The 18,480-nt window shown below is 42.9% G+C and overlaps 1 protein-coding gene across 2 annotated transcripts in view; it reads right to left on the reverse strand.

Annotated features, from left to right (window-relative positions):
• Positions 1-18,480, reverse strand: part of GIT1 (GIT ArfGAP 1) — a 203,758-nt gene that overhangs the window by 91,987 nt on the left and 93,291 nt on the right. For both annotated transcript variants that reach the window (XM_040338559.1, XM_040338558.1), the window contains exons 3-4: positions 9,936-10,048; positions 6,717-6,822 (exon numbers count right to left, since the gene is read on the reverse strand). In XM_040338559.1, the coding sequence (XP_040194493.1) occupies positions 6,717-6,822; positions 9,936-10,048 (219 nt within the window). The remainder of the gene's footprint in view (positions 1-6,716; positions 6,823-9,935; positions 10,049-18,480) is intronic.

The following is an 18,480-nucleotide window of genomic DNA, read 5'->3' on the forward strand; positions in this document are numbered from 1 at the left end:
TATAGTGGCAACAATTTACACAGCGATTAACATGTTGCACATTGGCATCAGTCCCTGTCCTCGAGGAGCTTACATTCTAAGGTCCATACCTTACATACATACACAAACTAGGGCCAATTTAGACAGAAGCGAATTAACCTACATGTCTTTGGCATGCGGGAGGAAACCGGCGGGCCCAAAAGAAACCCAAGCAAACACAAAAAGCATATACAAGCTCCATGCAGGTAACACAGTGCTGCAAGGTAGGAGTGCCATATTTCTATATACATTTCAGGTAACATGGAAGCTTGGGTATCTAAAAGTGGCACTCCACTCCCCCCCCCCCCCCCCATGCGGATTCAGTGTCGGTTTCCCTTAGTGGAGATGGCTGCAGCAGCACCTGATTCGATTAAAAAAAAAAAAAAATCTGCTGGAGCTCCCCTTTTAATCACTTGCCGCCCGCCAATGACATATTGACGTCGGCAAAGTGGTTGTAGAATCCTGACCGGACGTCATATGACGTCCTCAGGATTCTCAGCCGCTGCGCGCCCCCGGGGGCGCGCATCGCGGCGATCGTTGTTGCGGGGTGTCAGTCTGACACCCCGCAACACCGATCTCGGTAAAGAGTCTCTCACGGAGACTCTTTACCACGTGATCAGCCGTGTCCAACCATGGCTGATCACGATGTAAACAGGAAGAGCCGTCGATGGCTCTTCCTCACTCGCGTCTGACAGACGCGAGTAGAGGAGAGCCGATCGGCGGCTCTCCTGACAGGGGGGGTTCGCGCTGATTGTTTATCAGCGCAGCCCCCCCTCGGATCGCCACATGGACCACCAGAGATGCCCACCAGGGAAGGGCAAAACAAAAAAAAAAGTCAAAAAAAAAGGGAAAAAAAAAAGATGCAAGAAAAAAAATATGCCAATCGGTGCCCACAAATGGGCACTGACTGGCAACAAGTAAATCAGTGCCGCCCCACAGTGTCCATCAGTGCCGCCCCACAGTGTCCATCAGCGCCACCCCACAGTGCCCATCAGCGCCACCCCACAGTGCCCATCAGCGCCACCCCACAGTGCCCATCAGCGCCACCCCACAGTGCCCATCAGCGCCACCCCACAGTGCCCATCAGCGCCACCCCACAGTGCCCATCTGTGCCGCCTATGAGTGCCCATCAGTGCCGCCCATGAGTGCCCATCAGTGCCGCCCATGAGTGCCCATCAGTGCCGCCCATGAGTGCCCATCAGTGCCGCCCATGAGTGCCCATCAGTGCCGCCCATGAGTGCCCATCAGTGCCGCCCATGAGTGCCCATCAGTGCCGCCCATGAGTGTCCATCAGTGCCGCCTATGTGTGCCCATCAGTGCCGCCTATGTGTGCCCATCAGTGCCGCCTATGTGTGCCCATCAGTGCCGCATGCCAGCGCCGCCAATCAGTGCCACCTCATCTGTGCCCGTCAGTACTACCTTGTCGATGTCCATCAGTGCCATCTCATCTGTGCCCATCAGTGCCACCATATCAGTGCCCGTAATTGAAAGAGAAAACTTACTTATTTACAAAAAAATTACAGAAAAAAATAAAAACGTAATTTTTTTCAAAATTTTCGGTCTTTTTTTAGTTGTTGCGCAAAAAAAAAAAAAATCGCAGAGGTGATCAAATACCACCAAAAGAAAGCTCTATTTGTGGGTAAAAAAGGACGCCAATTTTGTTTGGGTACAGTGTAGCATGACCGCGCAATTGCCATTCAAAGTGCGACAGTGCTGAAAGCTGAAAATTGGCTTGGGCGGGAAGGTGTATACATGCCCTGTATGGAAGTGGTTAAATAATGCTTATGTATGCATGGTGGGACAAATCTCAGAAGCCAACAGATAGGCAGATTCAGAGAGAGTTACGCTGGCGTATCAGTAGATACGCCGTCGTAACTCTGAATCTGCGCCGTCGTAAATTTAAGCGTATTCTGGAAACCAGATACGCTTAAATTAGGCTAAGATACGAGCGGCGTAAGTCTCCTACGCCGTCGTATCTTAGGGTGCATATTTACGCTTGGCCGCTAGGTGGCGCTTCCGTAGTTTTCGGCGTTGAATATGCAAATGAGCAAGATACGCCGATTCACGAACGTATGTACGCTCGTCGCAATTAGTTACGCCGTTTACGCAAGACATACGCCGGCGTAAAGATGAAGCTGCTCTCTAGGTGGCGCAGCTCATGCAAAGTATGGACGTCGGAACAAGTATCTTTTTACGTCGTTTGCGCAAGTCGTACGCGAATAGGGCTGTGCGTAAGTTACGTTCATGACGCAGGCAGTGTTCCATGTATCTTAGGCATTCTATCCGACGCATGCGCACTGGGATACGTCCACGGACGGCGCATGCGCGTACGTTCAAAAAGTCAAATACGTGGGGTCATGCTTTATTCGCATAAAACACGCCCACCTCTTCCCAATTTGAATTAGGCGCGCTTACGCCGGCAAATTTACGCTACACCGCCGTAACTTAGGACGCAAGTGCTTTGTGAATACAGCACTTGCCTCTCTAACTTGCGGCGGCGTAGCGTAAATGCGATACGCTACGCCGGCTCAAACATACGCCGCCCTACGTGAATCTAGCCAAGTAACTACAAGCACCTTGTTACTCTAAGCCTAGGTTCACACTGGCTGTGGGAATGAAATTGTGCGAGTTCAGCTGAACTCATTGCCACATGTCAGTCCCGACTTTGAGTACAGAGACATCTGTGCAGGTTTCTGCACAGATGTCAATGGAAAAATCACATCCCAAAATCGCCAAAAGTAGTACAGAACCTACTTTTGGGAATTGGTGAGGCGCTTTTGCACCGATTCAGACGGTGCCAGTGCCTACAATTGCTGCTGATTTGGCATGCGATTTGACATGTCAAATCGCATATATGTGAATAAGGGCTAAAGCTACTTCCATTTAGCAATAATCAGTATTATACCACTTAGACAGTTGTGGGCGTTTTGTGTGGCATAAGTATGAATAGAGGTGCTCTTAAAAAGGGGCCCATGAAGATTATAAAAAATAAAATAAAAAAATGGAGCAGTAATTTGTGACTTGTTTTTTAATTGTTTGTGGATCTAAAGCACAAAAATCTATGTATGTACAGCACATCCACTACATAAGTAGGTCTATTTCCACACCTGCTGGCTGTCAGATTCACAGATGGAACCCCAATCCACATGAGCCAGTGAGAGTGGCAGCTGCTCCAGCAAATTCTGGAGGCGCTGTCACTGCAAAGATGGAGATCACAGACTTGTACTGTAACCTCATCATGATAAGAACTGCAAAACTTCAGAAGAGGAAACAAAAAAAAAAAAGGTTTGTTTTTTTGCGTTCAATTAGGATTATTTCAGCTCATCTCCAGAAATAGTTAAAGCGGAACTTCACTCTCTCAATCAATAAAGACTATTTTTAATCCTTATGCTGCTAGCGTTCGTAAATAGATAGGAAAGTATATCATTTGTTTTAAACTTTTCCTTTTACATTTTTTTTAGTTACTTCCTGGTTTTCATACATCCCAGGAGGGGAGAAGAGGTTTTCTCAGCTAAGCACACCCACCTGCCTGTGTGCATGAGCCAAGGACAGATGGATTCCAGGAAGTAACTGCTACAATAAATCATCTGCCCTTACTCAAGTTGGTTACAGCCAGAAATGCCATGGGGCGTTTTTTCAACATGATTTCTCAACAAAATAAAGCACGGAGACACGGATCGACTGGCGAGTTTGCTTTGATTATTAAAAATGACTTGAATAGCGCTTGTGGTGCTTAGATACAGGGTAGTTCCACTTTAAACTTCATTAGCACCTGTCTGTTCCACTAGCATTATTTTAGGCAATTGTTTAAAAAAGCGATGCCCCTTTTTTTATTAAAATATTTAAGAAAATAAAAACTTTGCAATTGTAAATGATCAATAAGCAAGTTTTAGGTGGCCTTAATATTTACATGCTGAATCACACAAATCAGGAATTCAGGCTATGGAGATTCGTGACTTGAAGGATTCTCTACAACACTGGAATACATTTATAACAGAACACCAGTAACATTTGCTGTGGCCTGGAAACCTGGGCGTCATTTGACATCCAGCAGGATAACAGCCGCCACACGCCCGTGGGAGCACGCATCGATGGTTGTTGTGGCACGTCAGTCTGACACACCGCAACTCTGATCTAGGAAACTCTTTACCACGTGATCAGCTGTGTCCCATCACGGCTGATCACAATGTAAATAGGAAGAGCCGTTGATCGGCTTATCCTCATTCGCGTCTGACAGACGCACAGGACCACCAGGGATACCACCAGGGATGCCCACGAAGATATCCAAAAAGGAATGCCACCCTGGACCACCAGGCAGCTGCCAATCAGCCCACATGCAGATGGCAATCAGTGCCCAGCAGTGCTGCCCATCAGTACAGTCTTTTAGTGCCCATCAGTGCCACCCATGAGTGCCCATCGGTGTCACCCATCAATGCTGCATATCAGTGGCACTTATCAGTACCCATCAGTGCCACCTCATCAGTGCCACTCATCGTTGTCACCTTATCAGTGCCCATCAGTGAAGGAGAAAACGTACTTATTTACAACATTTTAAAAAAAAAAAAAAAAAAAAAAATTTTTTTCGGTCTTTTTTAAAAAAAAAAATTGCAAAAAAAAATTGCAAAAAAAAAAACTGCAGAGATGATCAAATACCACCAAAAGAAAGCTCTATTTGTGGGAACAATGTTTGGTTACAGTGTAGCATGACCGCGCAATTTTCATTTAAACAGCGACAGCGCTGAAAGCTGAAAATTGCCTTGGGCAGGAAGAAGGGAAAGTGCCCAGTATTGAAGTGGTTAAACAAGTGCATAGGATATACTTTCCTGTCTATTTACTAATGCTAGCAGCATAAGTATTATGTTGATTGAGAAAGTAAAGTTATGCCTTATGTAATTGCATATCACAAAACTATCAAAGCAAAAAAATAAACACACAACAGGGGGGTATCCCTTTAAATTAATTCTGTGATAATATCTTAAGCTTCCTCAATTTTCCTTTGCTCCAGGTTTTCTAAACCAACTCTGATATTATTTGCCACCTAAATAGACTTTTAACAATAAAAAAACAATATTAAACAGTAGGATGTATTGCGGTTACCTACAGGGGGTGAAAAGTCTAGCAAATTACCGCAATTAACCTACCAGTACCTAGTGGTGACGCAGACAAAAAGTGAAATTACTGAGAACAGCATGAAAAAGCTTAGAAGCATGTAATAAAGAAAACAAGATAGGTTCTTAATTTAAGCCCCCTCTAGAAGAACCTGCCCACATAATCACCCTCTGCAAATAATAAAATGAGACTACATAAGTTTCCCCAAAAAATAACTACTTTCCATATGCATTCAATTTAATTTACATATATCTCTCATAGTAAAATTGCCCTTAGCTTTCAGAATTTAATTCCCCATAGGGCATGATTCTGCAACTAAAGTACTGTTCTAGTATGGCCAGTAGGAGTAAACAAAAGGTCATTCACTGTATGCATGTTTGCTATACTGCGCATACCCTGTTCCGTAAATATGTATATACACAAGACCAAATTTATGCACAGTAAATCATAGGCTATGGCCTAGAGCAGCAGGCCTCCCAGAGGTGGCACACAGTCACCCCGACATCATGTGGCTGATGTAGCCAACGTATTATATTTTATTGCAAAATCAAAAGGGTTAAAGTGGTTATTAACCCACTATAATATGATCATGTCATCCCCTCTGTTATACAATGCTATGTGCTGTACAAAAAGAAAAAAATGCAGATTACACGGCTCCCGGTGCTCACGTGACTCCTCGGCTCTCTCTCCTCTCCAGCTGACAGCTATATTTGGCCCGAGCACTGCCACTGATGTCAGCCAGGGAGGAGAGAGATCCGAGTAGTCACGTGGGCGCCGGGAGCCGCTCTGACATACGATATAATCTGCATCTTGAAAAAGTCACGTGTCCAGTGACGCAATGCGTTGGGAGGAGGAGCCAGTGACCTTAGTGCTGTGTGAGCACAAACAGCTAAGTGAGGAGACCCTTGAACAAGTCACGTGGTTCACACTTATTTATTCACTTCAGCGCTAAAGTAACTCTAAGGCCCCGTACAGACGACCGAACATGTCTGCTGAAACTGGTCCGCGGACCAGTTTCAGCAGACATGTTCGGTCGTGTGTAGGCCCGAGCGGGCAGGATTCCAGCAAACATTTGCCCGCCGGGCCTTTTCCCAGAGGGCAAATATTTCTGGACTTGTTTTAAAACAGCCCGCTGAAATCCTGCCCGCTCGGACGTGTTCGGTCGTCTGTACAGACCTACCGTACATGTCCGAGCGCCCGCCATCCCTCGCATGCGTCGAATGACTTCGACGCATGCGTGGAAGCATTTAACTGGCAGGGCCGCCCACGTCGCCGCGTCATCGTCGCAGCGACGGCGTGAACACGCCCTGCGTATTGTTTACGCGCGGATTTCTGTATGATGGTGAGTACAGCCACCATACAGAAATCCCCGGGCAGCCATGTACGGTGAAAACGGTCCGGCGGACCGGTTTCATCGTACATGTTTGCTCGTCTGTACGCGGCCTAACACATACTTGCCAATTTGGTAAGAACACCAAGCAGCCAACTTTTCCATTATTACAGTATTCTAGTAATTTGCAATCACATTACCCTCTTTATATTAAGATTAGAATGCAATCGTTTGATTACTTCCCTTTAGGATATATTACCTTGCTAAGGTCTTTGGCAGTCACTCCGTCATCGTCACGGCAGGGTAGCTTGTGCACATATGCAAGCATTTGATACTTGGCACGGATAAACTCTGACTTCGTAGGGCTGCAAGGAAAAAAGATCTGTTGACACTTAATGTCTTACATCAATTCTTTATTTGTTGAGCATTTGATATTTCGTGTGACCCTACATCTTGTTACTAACCTATTGTGACCATGCAATATTTCCGAACTCTCTCTTCTTTCAATTAAATATAAAAAACAACATAAAATACCGTGGAAGCAAAACAAGGGATAAATACACCTTCAGGATAAAAATTAATAAAAAATTTCAACATGCTGTTTTTGTTGCTCTCCACACCAGGCTGAACCAAACCAGTATTTTCTGCAAACCTTCCTTAGTGTTCAGCATGGAAGGAGAGACGGTCACTCTCCCTTCAGTTGCATTGTAACAAAAAGGAAAAAATCCTGAGCATCCCTTTACGTATACCTGCTCCCTGCTCAAAATATACAGACAGTCCAAAGCTCTGCAGATTTGTTCCTAAAAACACTGGCTATCAAAGTGATTAAAACATTTTTTTTTTTTCTTTACAACCACTTGTCAACCACCCGCCGTCAAAAGACCCTGTTGTTCTGGGCGGGTGCCTGCGAAGGCCGCCGGGCACCCGCGATTGCCCAGTAACTGAGCAGGACAGTGGATCTGTGTGTGTAAACACACATATCCACGTCCTGTCAGGGAGAAAGGAGACCGATGATGTGGCCCTTGTACATAGGAACAACCATCGGTCACCTCCCCCAGTCACTCCCCTCCACCCACAGTAAAAATCACTCCCTAGGGAATACATTAACCCCTTGATCTCTCCCTAGTGTTAACCCCTTCCCTGCCAGTCACATTTATACAGTAATCAATGCATTTTTATAGCAGGGATCGCTCTATAAATGTGAATGGTCCCAAAAATGTGTCAAAAGTGTCCGATGTGCCCGCCGCAATATCGCAGTCACGATAAAAACCGCTGATCGCCACCATTACTAGTAAAAAAAAAAAATGATAATAAAAATGCTATAAATCTATCCCCTATTTTTTAGACTCTATAAAACTTTTACACAAACCAATCAATATACGCTTATTTAGATTTTTTTACCAAAAATATGTAGGAGAATACATATCGGCCTAAACTGAGGAAAACATTTTTTATTAAAAAAAAAAAAAGTAAAAAAATAGTGTTTTTTTTCAAACTTGTCCCTCTTCTTTTGTTTATAGCGCAAGAAATAAAAGCCGCAGAGGTGATCAAATACCACCAAAAAATGATAAAAAAGTCATTTGGGTAGAGTGTTGTATGACCGTGCAATTGTAATTCAAAGTGCGACAGCGCTGAAAGCTGAAAATTGGTCTGGGCAGGAAGGGGGTGAAAGTGCCCTGTAGGCAAGTGGTTAAACAAACCGTGTCATACTTATCTGCTCTGTGTAAAGGTCTTGCACAGAGCAGCCCCAATCCTCCTCTTCTGAGGTCCCCTCTGCCAGTGCTCCTAGCTCCTTCTGCCTTAAGAGCTGCTTGCCATGAGGGCACTTATGAAGGTTCAATACTGAGCCAAATTGTGTGTGTCCACTGACACACACAGCGTGTCTCCGCTCCACCCCCCCCACTCCCTCCTCACAGGCCGAGATTGACAGCAGCAGGAGCCAATGGGCTCAATGATGAGGGAGAGAACGGAGAGAGTTGCTGCTCTCATTAAGATGAAAAAAATAAAAAATAAAACGACTGAGCATAGAACCACTTTAAATGATATGGATCTACGCTTTCAGTCTAGTAATTTACAGGCAGTTTTCTGACCCCAAAACAATATTGGCCTATCTTAGTGTGGTGCTCATAAAAAAATGGTGACATAGCATGATTTTATAAGCTTTGCTTGAAAATTGCGAACATCTTTTGCTATGTGTGTTTGTCGCCCAAAATGAAGCTCCTGCTTATTTTTTGGGAAACAAGCTTCACATGATTTTTAAAGGAGCGTTTTGATGCAATTTCCGCACAATCATGTTACCCGATAATCACATTCCATTTCTGGTGCCATTAAAGGATAAATGCACCAAAACTCGTGATTGGCACAAGATTTGGGATCACAGGCAGAATCGCAGCGATTCTGCCCATGATCACAAAGTGTCAATGGAGCCTGAAAGATGAGATGATGCAATAAAAGCAAAAAGAGGAAAGGAGACAAGAGAAAAGAAAAGTTGGGTTTCGGTCACATGGCCGTACTACAGTGTGTATAACTGCAGGACTGAATATTCTGTAAAGTATACAACTGGGTGCTTGGCAGTATGTAGCGCCTAATTTTTTCCACCCATTACCCTCAGAGGGAATTCATTATTATGACCGGTTTTTGGTGCACAGATGCATCAGGAAAACCATGCAACACATTTAACGTCAATTGTTTCAGCTGCTTGCAATGGTGACACTTAATTCACCTAGAGCCCTATACATATAACTTGCGCACTGGTGTGCGTTGCGCACCTGCTTTGCGATGCATTGCAACAGTAAAGAAAAACTAGCAGAACATGCCCAGTATTGTACACAGTATATTCTGCACAGACTTGCACTACAAGCACTACCGTATAGAAACACATAATACATATGAAAATAATTTTCTATACAAAATTGATACTAAAGTCAAATTTTTTTTTTTTGTTTAAAAATAACAAACATGTTATAATTACCTGCTCTGTGAAGTGGTTTTGCAAAGAGCAGCCTGGATCCTCTTCTCGGGTCCCTTGCCCTCCTTCGCGCTCCTGGCCCCTCCCTCCTGCAGAGTGCCCACACAGCAAGCAACTTGATATGTGGGCACTCGAGCCAAGCTGCTGCGGTGTGTTCATTCAGACATGGAGCTGCGGCTTGGCCCCGCCCCCTCTCTGGCTCACTGACTTTGATAGACAGCAGCAGGAGCCAATGGTGCCTGCTACTGTCTCAGCCAACGAGGAGGGAGAGACAGCAAGCAGCCGAGACTCTTGTGCAATATCGATGGATCGAGATGGGGCTCAGGTAAGTATTAGAAGGGCTGAGGGGGGTTGCTACACACAGAAAGTTTTTTTATCCTAATGCATTGAATGCGTTAGAATAAAAAAAATATCACTTTAGAAGCACTTTAAGTGTCTGGAAAAAAATTGAAGAAAACACGGACACCTATTCGTCAACGATGTAAGTTAGGAAAAATATAAAATACGCACTGAAGCTTGTCTTGTGGGTTGGCTTTACGGCGACCGCTCTGGACCTGTGCTGGGTCTAGAAGAGAGTGCTCCCATATTGAGTTTGCTCCATTACTGGCCAATGTGTGCACCATCTGTAGAAGGTAAAAAAAAGCCATAATAAGAAAAAAGAAAGAACAGCTTGTAAAAATTCTGAGAACTATTATATCATAAAAGGGGCTTTGAGGACCAGCATCACAAACTTATTTAACTTTGCTAGCTGCATACGAGCAACAACTGTAATGATATTTAAAGTATCTATCCCCATTCTATATTTGTAGATAGAATGGGGAGAGATTAGAACTTTAGGTTTAATATACAGCATTACTTACCAACTCCTATTCCACATTTACAAGTTTCTCCACATTTATATACAGACCAAGCTGTTCATTAAATGCGACTCTCTCAGGGGTTATAAAGCAGAAAAAGGACCATATACACTTTATAAACAGTCATAATCAATAAGTATACAACAACATGTCAGTGGTGAGGTCTCTCCAGTTTACCAACATCGTTCAGGAATTTGGCCGACAAAACCTAAAGCGGAGCTCCACCCAAAAAGGGAAGCTCCGCTTGTTTGCTACCTCCCCCTCTGCTGTCACATTTGGCACCTTTCAGGGGAGGGGGAAGAGGAGCGGGTACCTGTTTTTGACAGATGCCCATCCCCACTTCCTGAACACCTTGCTGCGGCGAGGTCCCCTGGAAGTCGGCCCCCTCCTCCTTCCGCCACCGCGATATTCAGAAAACACAGCACGCTCCGCACATGCGCAGTAGGGAACCGGCTGTGAAGCTGCAAGGCTTCACTGCCGGTTTCCCTTACAAGGAATGGCGGCGGCAGCACCCAAGAGTCGATTAAAAATTGTCGACAAAAGAGCAATGGGTGACGACATTGCGGGATCACTGGACAGGTAAGTGTGCCAATATTAAAAGTCAGCAGCTACAGTATTTGTAGTGGCCGACTTAAATTTTTTGGTGGGGGGCTGGAGCTACGCTTTCAGTCTAGTCATTTACAGGCAGTTTTCTGACCCCAAAACAATATTGGCCTATCTTAGTGTGGTGCTCACAAAAAATGGTGATATAGCCTGATTTTACAAGCTTTGTTTGAAATCGCGAACATCTTTTGCTACATGTGTTTGTCGCCCAAAAAGAAGCTCCTGCTCATTTTTGAGAAACAAGCTTCAGCGATTTTTAAAGGAGAGTTTTTCCACGATTTCTGCGCAATCCTGTTACACGACAATCAAGGCAGAATCGCATTGCATTTCGGGTGCCATTAAAGGATAAATGCACCAAAAATCGTGATGGCAGCGATTCTGCCCATGATCACAAAGTGTCAATGGAGCCTGAAAGATGAGATGATGCAATAAAAGCAAAAAAGGAAAGTAGACAAGAGAAAAGAAAAGTTGGGTTTCGTTCACATGGCCGTACTGCAGTGTACACCCATGTGAGGGCTGTGTTTGCCCACATGGGGATGCACAGGTGTTCCACGAGCACCCATGCACATGTTATATTGGAAGCAGTGGCTATGTCTTTGCAGCCACTACATCCCAACAGATATGAATGGAATTGCCAGCACAGGGATGAAAACACAGCCCTTGCATGGGTGTACACTGTATTACGCCCGTGTGAATGAGGCCTTAGAAGAGAAAAAAGTGAGGAGAGAGCAGGCATCTGACTTATCAAGGATTAGCCCCATTTTTTCACAAAGAGGGAACCAACACTCAGCTTTTGTCAGATAACTGTCATGTGTAATTCTTTATACACAATAAAAAAAAAAGACACTGTACAAAATATCATCTACACAACATAAATTAGCAACAAAAAGCGAGTAGAAGCACAGATGTAATTCCATATGGCACAAAAGATCATGGGACCATGTGACTGAAAAGCAATAAAACTGAGCTGCTCTTGTAATGATAAAAAAATTGTATGTATAAAATATAAAACAAGCAGGGACACAACCAATTAATTTTATGCCTTACAAAATATTATTTTTAATCAGGTTTTTGGATCCAAATTTCATGGGTCATCTACCTATTTAACGGCGTATATATATATATATATATATATATATATATATATATATATATATATATATATATATATATATATATATATATATATATATATAAGCACATTTCATTTATGCTACCTCTTACCCAACTTTTTTGTATAATAAATTGTATGTCAGCGTAAAATAGAGAGAATAAAAAAATCTGTAGTAAATCTCTGCAATACATGCACCTTTTCCCACTTTAAAAAAAACCTGCAGGTATAGAAAAATACAAGTAGATTTGCCAGAAATGCACTCCACTCCTAAGATCTTGTTATGATCTTATGTTTTCATGCAGACCTGATCAGATGGTCCATTTTCCCCTATGGACTGGCAGGTCTAAATAGACATTTGTCCGTTTACACCCGCCCACCTCCAATCCGTTAAAAGAAGGGGGATCTGTCCTCCTACGTCTAGACAGAGCAAGGGGCAGTCGGGTATAAAACAAACAGGAGAGTCAGTTTTCACACAGCTGCCTATAGAGTAGAGTGGGCTCTGTCCATGTCTGCTCTGCAGAATCTGAGCGGACACGGATGTGGCATCCGCCTGCTCTGCTCAGGTCAACAGAGGATCAGCGGACTCTCCTTGAGATAGCACAGGAAGTGAGCAAAGAACACCAGATAGCTAGTATTTTTTGCATTTATTGAAACGATTGTATTTTCTATATATATATATATATATATTCTATCATATTTTTAACATAAGAAAAGGGGGGCAATGAGAGAAGTTAATTGCGATCTTTACATACATATTAAGGTTGGTTTATGTAAAAGATTTGAAATTAAACTCCATGCCATTTAAAAAAAAAAAAAATCCTTACCCTTTTCCCTCTATGCCCATTTTAGCTGAAAGTGACATTTTAATTGTCTGCCACGTTGTTTTTTTTCTAGTAAAGTGAAAGTATGCCATGGGGATGGGGCAGAGGGACCACTGATGCACCAATGTTATATTCACTCGCTGACAGTGTGCTTAGGAGCTCGTTTACATATCCCGCCAATTAATTCAGGCAGGCATGAATGGGTGGGACACACTGGGAGTCTTCTGGCCTGTCAGTCATGGTAAACTGTTATGGTTGGCTAGACAGACTGGAAGTCTCTTGCCTGTCAATCAAATTGTGCCGTCTTGGTGGGCAGGACAGGCCTCAAGTCTGAGCAGCCAGAGATCCCCCACTGCAGTGAGCAGTGTTATAATTACATTGCTGCTCATATACAAAGACTACAGGGGGGATGACATGTCTGGGGAGGGAGACAGCGGTCACCTGTCTTATTAACAGGACATTGGGGAAATTGAGCCCTGGAAATGAGAAGATCAGACAGCGATTTTTTTCAATGGCTGGGGCAGGGAATGAACTAAAGTACATATTGCGGCAAAGAAAAATTAATTTGGAAGAACACTTAACCTCCCTGGCGGTATGATTCTTTCAGAAAAAACATGCTAAAAGCGGTACCATTATTTGCAAGGAAATTTGGCGTTTTATATTGTAGGTCTGTAATTTTTAGAAATAACTCACTTAAATCTGACCAAACAAGATTCTAATAGGCATCCCGTGTATTACATTTTTTTAAAAACAAAATTATAAATTATAATATAATAAATAATTATAAATAATTATAACAAATAATAATATAATTATAATAAAAATTATTCAATAATGTAATCAAATCAAAATCACTGAAATTTGCTCAGTTGCAGAATTGTCGCTGTCATTACTTTTATTTTTTTATGACGAATTTCCCCACAAATCGCTATCGCACAATTCTGCAAGTGATTATAATTTATTATCGCTGTTTTTTAGCTGATCTAAAACTATTTTTGACATAAAGGGACACTTTTGGTTGCTATGGACAATCTACAGTTTGCAGGGAGAAAAAAAGGTTTTTATTATATAAAATGACATGCAGGACACTGGGCAGACCACTAGGGACAGGGGGGGTGTGTTTTTTTTACATACAGTACTGTAATCTATAAGATTACAGTATACTGTGTGTATAGTGTTTGTTTACGTTTTTGAATTTGGCGCCGTTCTCGTCCCCGTGCGTCGTAACGTCGCAGGGAACGGAGATCGGCGTCACACGGAAGCACTATGTGAATCGAGCGAGGTCCCGCTCGCTCACACAGCGCGGTGGCATCGCTGGATCCAGGGACAAGGTAAGTAAAAAGTGCCTGTGGATCTAGCGAGGCAAGCCCGTGACTGACACGGGGTTACCGATAGTAGCAAGAAAATCTAACCCCGTGTCAGTCTCGGGAAGACCGCCAGGGAGGTTAAATAGCATTTGTGGATAAAAATGTAAGCATTTTTAGAATGAATCTGGACAGAGGAGTGGTAAAAAGAATAGTGACCATAAAACTGACCAATAAGCACAGAGAATTTTCAGCAAAAGGTTGCTCAGCAAATGTCAGGCTTCTAAAATTCTTTTCTATTATGGGCTCAGATATTTGTAATTTTTTGCAGTGTTCACATATTGCGTTTTCTTATGTTATGTATAGTGCGGATTTGCCTGCTTTTGCTTAGTATAGGGTGACTAGACATCCCCGTTTTCAGGGGACAGTCCCCAGATTGAGGACACTGTCCCCGGACCAAGTCTGTCCCCGGTTTTGTCCCCGGATTGGATTTGAACAGGGGCTGGGGCAATTTCAAAGACAGTAAATGCAGAATTAAAAAAGAAAAAACTGAACCCCCCCACTAGTTATAGGGGTGTATTTTTTTCCATTATCTGTGCCCCTTTCTGATGATCATGAGCTGGTCGGAGTGGAGGGAATATTTATTCAGTTTCTGATGCATGCCCATTCAGCTCTGCTCACATGTTCTTCTGCCTTGTCTCAAGTCCCAGCCAGCTGCCTGCCTGCTTATGTCCTTGCCTTCCCCGGCGGAGTGATCTTCCTCTGCTCTCCACCCAGTAGTAGCCCAGGGGGGCCGGAGGGTAAGACTTGACAGGCTGTGAGGCGGGTGGCGACGGGCATAGAGTCGCTGATTGCCGCCATTACTAGTAAAAAAAAAATAATATGTCCCCAGATTTCTTTTTTAAAATCTGGTCACCTTAGCTTAGTAACCAGACCTGCAAAAAAAAAGAAAAAGAAAAACAACCCGATATGGGGTGATCAGGCAAACTCCCTGCTTCTTCATCTGCCTTTGCGGCCTATTGTGAAGTTGGAGTCATGTGATGGGGGAGGTTGTGCCAAAGAATATGCAAATACAGACTTTTAAAGCGTTTCATGCTTAAAGGGGTTATAGAGGAAAAAACATTGCCTTTACATCGCTGCTCAGAGTGGACTAAGAACTTTGCAATCAGTCAGTTTTTGGGCTTAGGCCGGGTTCACACTTGTCCGACAAACGGTCCTACATTGGGAGCTCATGTCGCATGACGTGTGAAAATCAATGTTTCCCTATGGGAGCCGTCTTAACTGGTCCGACTTTGAAAATGCTCCCTGTACTACTTTGGTCCAACATTGATCCTACTTCAGCCCATTAAATATATCATTAACCACTTAAGCCCCGGGCCTGTTTTTCAGATTTGGTGTTTACGAGACTAAAACATTTTTTTTTGCTAGAAAATTTAAAACCCCCAAACATTATATATTTTTTTTCCTAACCCCCTAGAGAATAAAATGGCAGTCATTGCAATACTTTTTGTCACACCGTATTTGCGCAGCGATCTTACAAGCGCACTTTTTTTGGAAAAAAAAAACACTTTTTTAAATTAAAGAATAAGACAACAATAAATTTGGCCCAATTTTTTTATATATTGTGAAAGATAATGTTACGCCGAGTAAAATGATACCCAACAGGTCACGCTTAAAAATTGCGCCCGCTCGTGGCATGGCGTCAAACTTTTACCCTTAAAAATCTCGATAGGCGACGTTTAAAAAATTCTACAGGTTGCATTTTTTTGAGTTACAGAGTAGGCCTGAGGCTAAAATTAATGCTCTCGCTCTAACGATCGCGGCGATACCTCACTTGTGTGATTTGAACACTGTTTTCATATATGGGCGCTACTCGCGTATACGTTTGCTTCTACGCGCGAGCTCGACGGGGCGCTTTAAAAAAATTTTTGGGGGGTTTTCGGATTTTTATTTATTTTACAATTTTTAACACTGAAATAAAAAATAAAATACAAATTGGTCACTTTTATTCCTATTACAAGGAATGTAAACATCCCTTGTAATAGAAAAAAGCATGACAGGTCCTCTTAAATATGAGATCTGGGGTCAAAAAGACCTCAGATCTCATATTTAGGCTTAAATGCAAAAAAAAAAAAAAAATTTGAAAATGTCATTTGCTTTAAGACGCTGGGCGGGACTGACGTTTTGACGTCACTTCTGCCCAGCAGAGCTATGGGGACGGGTGAAGGAGATTTTTCCTTCACTCGCAACCCCACACAGCTGCTGACGGTCCCGATCTCCTCCGCCGCTACGGTAAGCGGCGGAGGGCACGGGAGCCCTCTCCCGCCACCGATAACGGCGATCTCGCGGCGAATCCGCCGCGGAGACCGCCGTTATCGTGTACAGGACCGCCCACTGAAGAGATGAATATCTCGGTTGTGGCAGCAGCTGCTGCCGTTACCGAGATAACCATCTTCAAAGTGATGACGTATAACGACGGTGGGCGGTCGGTAACTAGTTAAAGTCGGACCAAAGTAGGATCCTTGTCCTTACCATCTGACTTTTGACATCAGACATGGTGATTACAGCAGCAGTAAAAGGAATTTATCTCACTCTGGGATTGTTTTGATTGGTCAAGACTATCACAAAGTCGGATCAAAGTAGTATCCTGTTCATGAAAGTCGGATGGATGTAGGACCAATTTAGGATCAATGTAGGACAGATGTCGCAGAGCAAAGTAGGATGAAAGTCGTACTGCTGTCGTGTAGTATAGTGTGAACCCAGCCTTAGAGCCGGTGGGGGACAGCTGCAGCATGGAGGCGAGTATGTATGCTTTCTTTCTTTCTTTAGAACCCCAAACTTCTCCTTTAAACACTGATCTCTATGATCAAACACACATTTCACAGTGGCCCCATGACTGAAAGTTGAAGTTACATTTTTTTCTTTGTTTGTGCAAACACTGCTTCTTTGCGTATTATAGCAAAGAAGTTCTAAACCTAAAGGATTTAATCTATTTTATGCAAACCTTTCACTCTGTCGTATTACGTTTTTATACAGCGGAGGAAAGAGGGCACATACACAAACATGTCAGGTACAGCTCAGCAAATTCGCTGCTCTTGTATTGCAAGGAAAGGACAGGAAAAAAAAAGTGGAAAGAGCCAAATGACTAAATGCATAGTTAAAATAGCTGAAATACCTATGTGAGTAGTGTACCTGCCAAAATATTTGTGACTCTGTTCAACCAAACTTGTTAGACTGAATTTCCTGAATCACATACCGCATTATACTGCAAACCTGCAGCTTTGTGTGTAATTTGCCTGGTCAATGGACTATGAAAGAGCAACATTACAAGTACTGAGCTCCTCTATGTGCACCCCTTTTCCTTAAGGGCCCATTTACACCGTATGCAGTCAAATGCATTTTTAAATGCAGTATGAAAGCATATGCAAGAAAATATATTTCCATGTGCCTAGTTTACACCATTGCAGTTCTTTCATGTGCATTTATAAGAAATACAGCACGCTGCACTGTTTTACACCAGAATGCACAAAATGCACACAAAGGCATTCCAAAATGTATGGTAATACAATTCCATAACAAATACATTTAAAAAGTAAAAAAAAAAAAAAAAGACTGTGAACGTACTACAAACATATGACAAATGCATGAAACCACACATGTGGAACACCACACTGAATATGTCGGGCGGCATCGGCCGATTCAAAAGAAAACGGCCAACATTTGGCCTGTGTGTACAGCAGCCGGTCCGACAGAAGCTGGCTGTTCGGCTGGTTTTTGTCGAAGGGTTAAGCTAGGCTCCCATTCAGGAGTGTTCCAGCGGGCGACCGTCCCCCTGTCGGAACACAATAGCACAGCAGGGGAGATTGCTGTACCAACACTGGATTGTTAGTACAGCGGCTCCAACCTGAGCTGCCATTTTGTTTTTGTTCAACCACTGGATTGAATGAAAAAAATAGTAGTGTGTACTAGGGGTGCAACGGATCAAAAAACTCACGGATCGGATCGATCCTCGGATCAGGAGTCACGGATCGGATCATTTTCGGATCAGCGCAAAAAAAAAAAAGGGTGTTTTCATTGGTCCAAAAAAAAAAATATGTGTATGTGTATATATATATTATATATATATATATATATATATATATATACACATACATACATACATACACACACACACATACATTTCAGGGGTGGATTAAAGAGGAAGCAGGTGAGGCTGTTTGGGACTTGTTAAAAGTACAATCTTGATGTTTTTACAGCTATATATATATATATATATATATATATATATATATATATATATATATATATATATATATATATATATATATATATATATATATATATATATATATATAT

The sequence above is a fragment of the Rana temporaria genome, chromosome 2 (assembly GCF_905171775.1).
Source record: "Rana temporaria chromosome 2, aRanTem1.1, whole genome shotgun sequence".
NCBI lineage: Eukaryota > Metazoa > Chordata > Amphibia > Anura > Ranidae > Rana > Rana temporaria.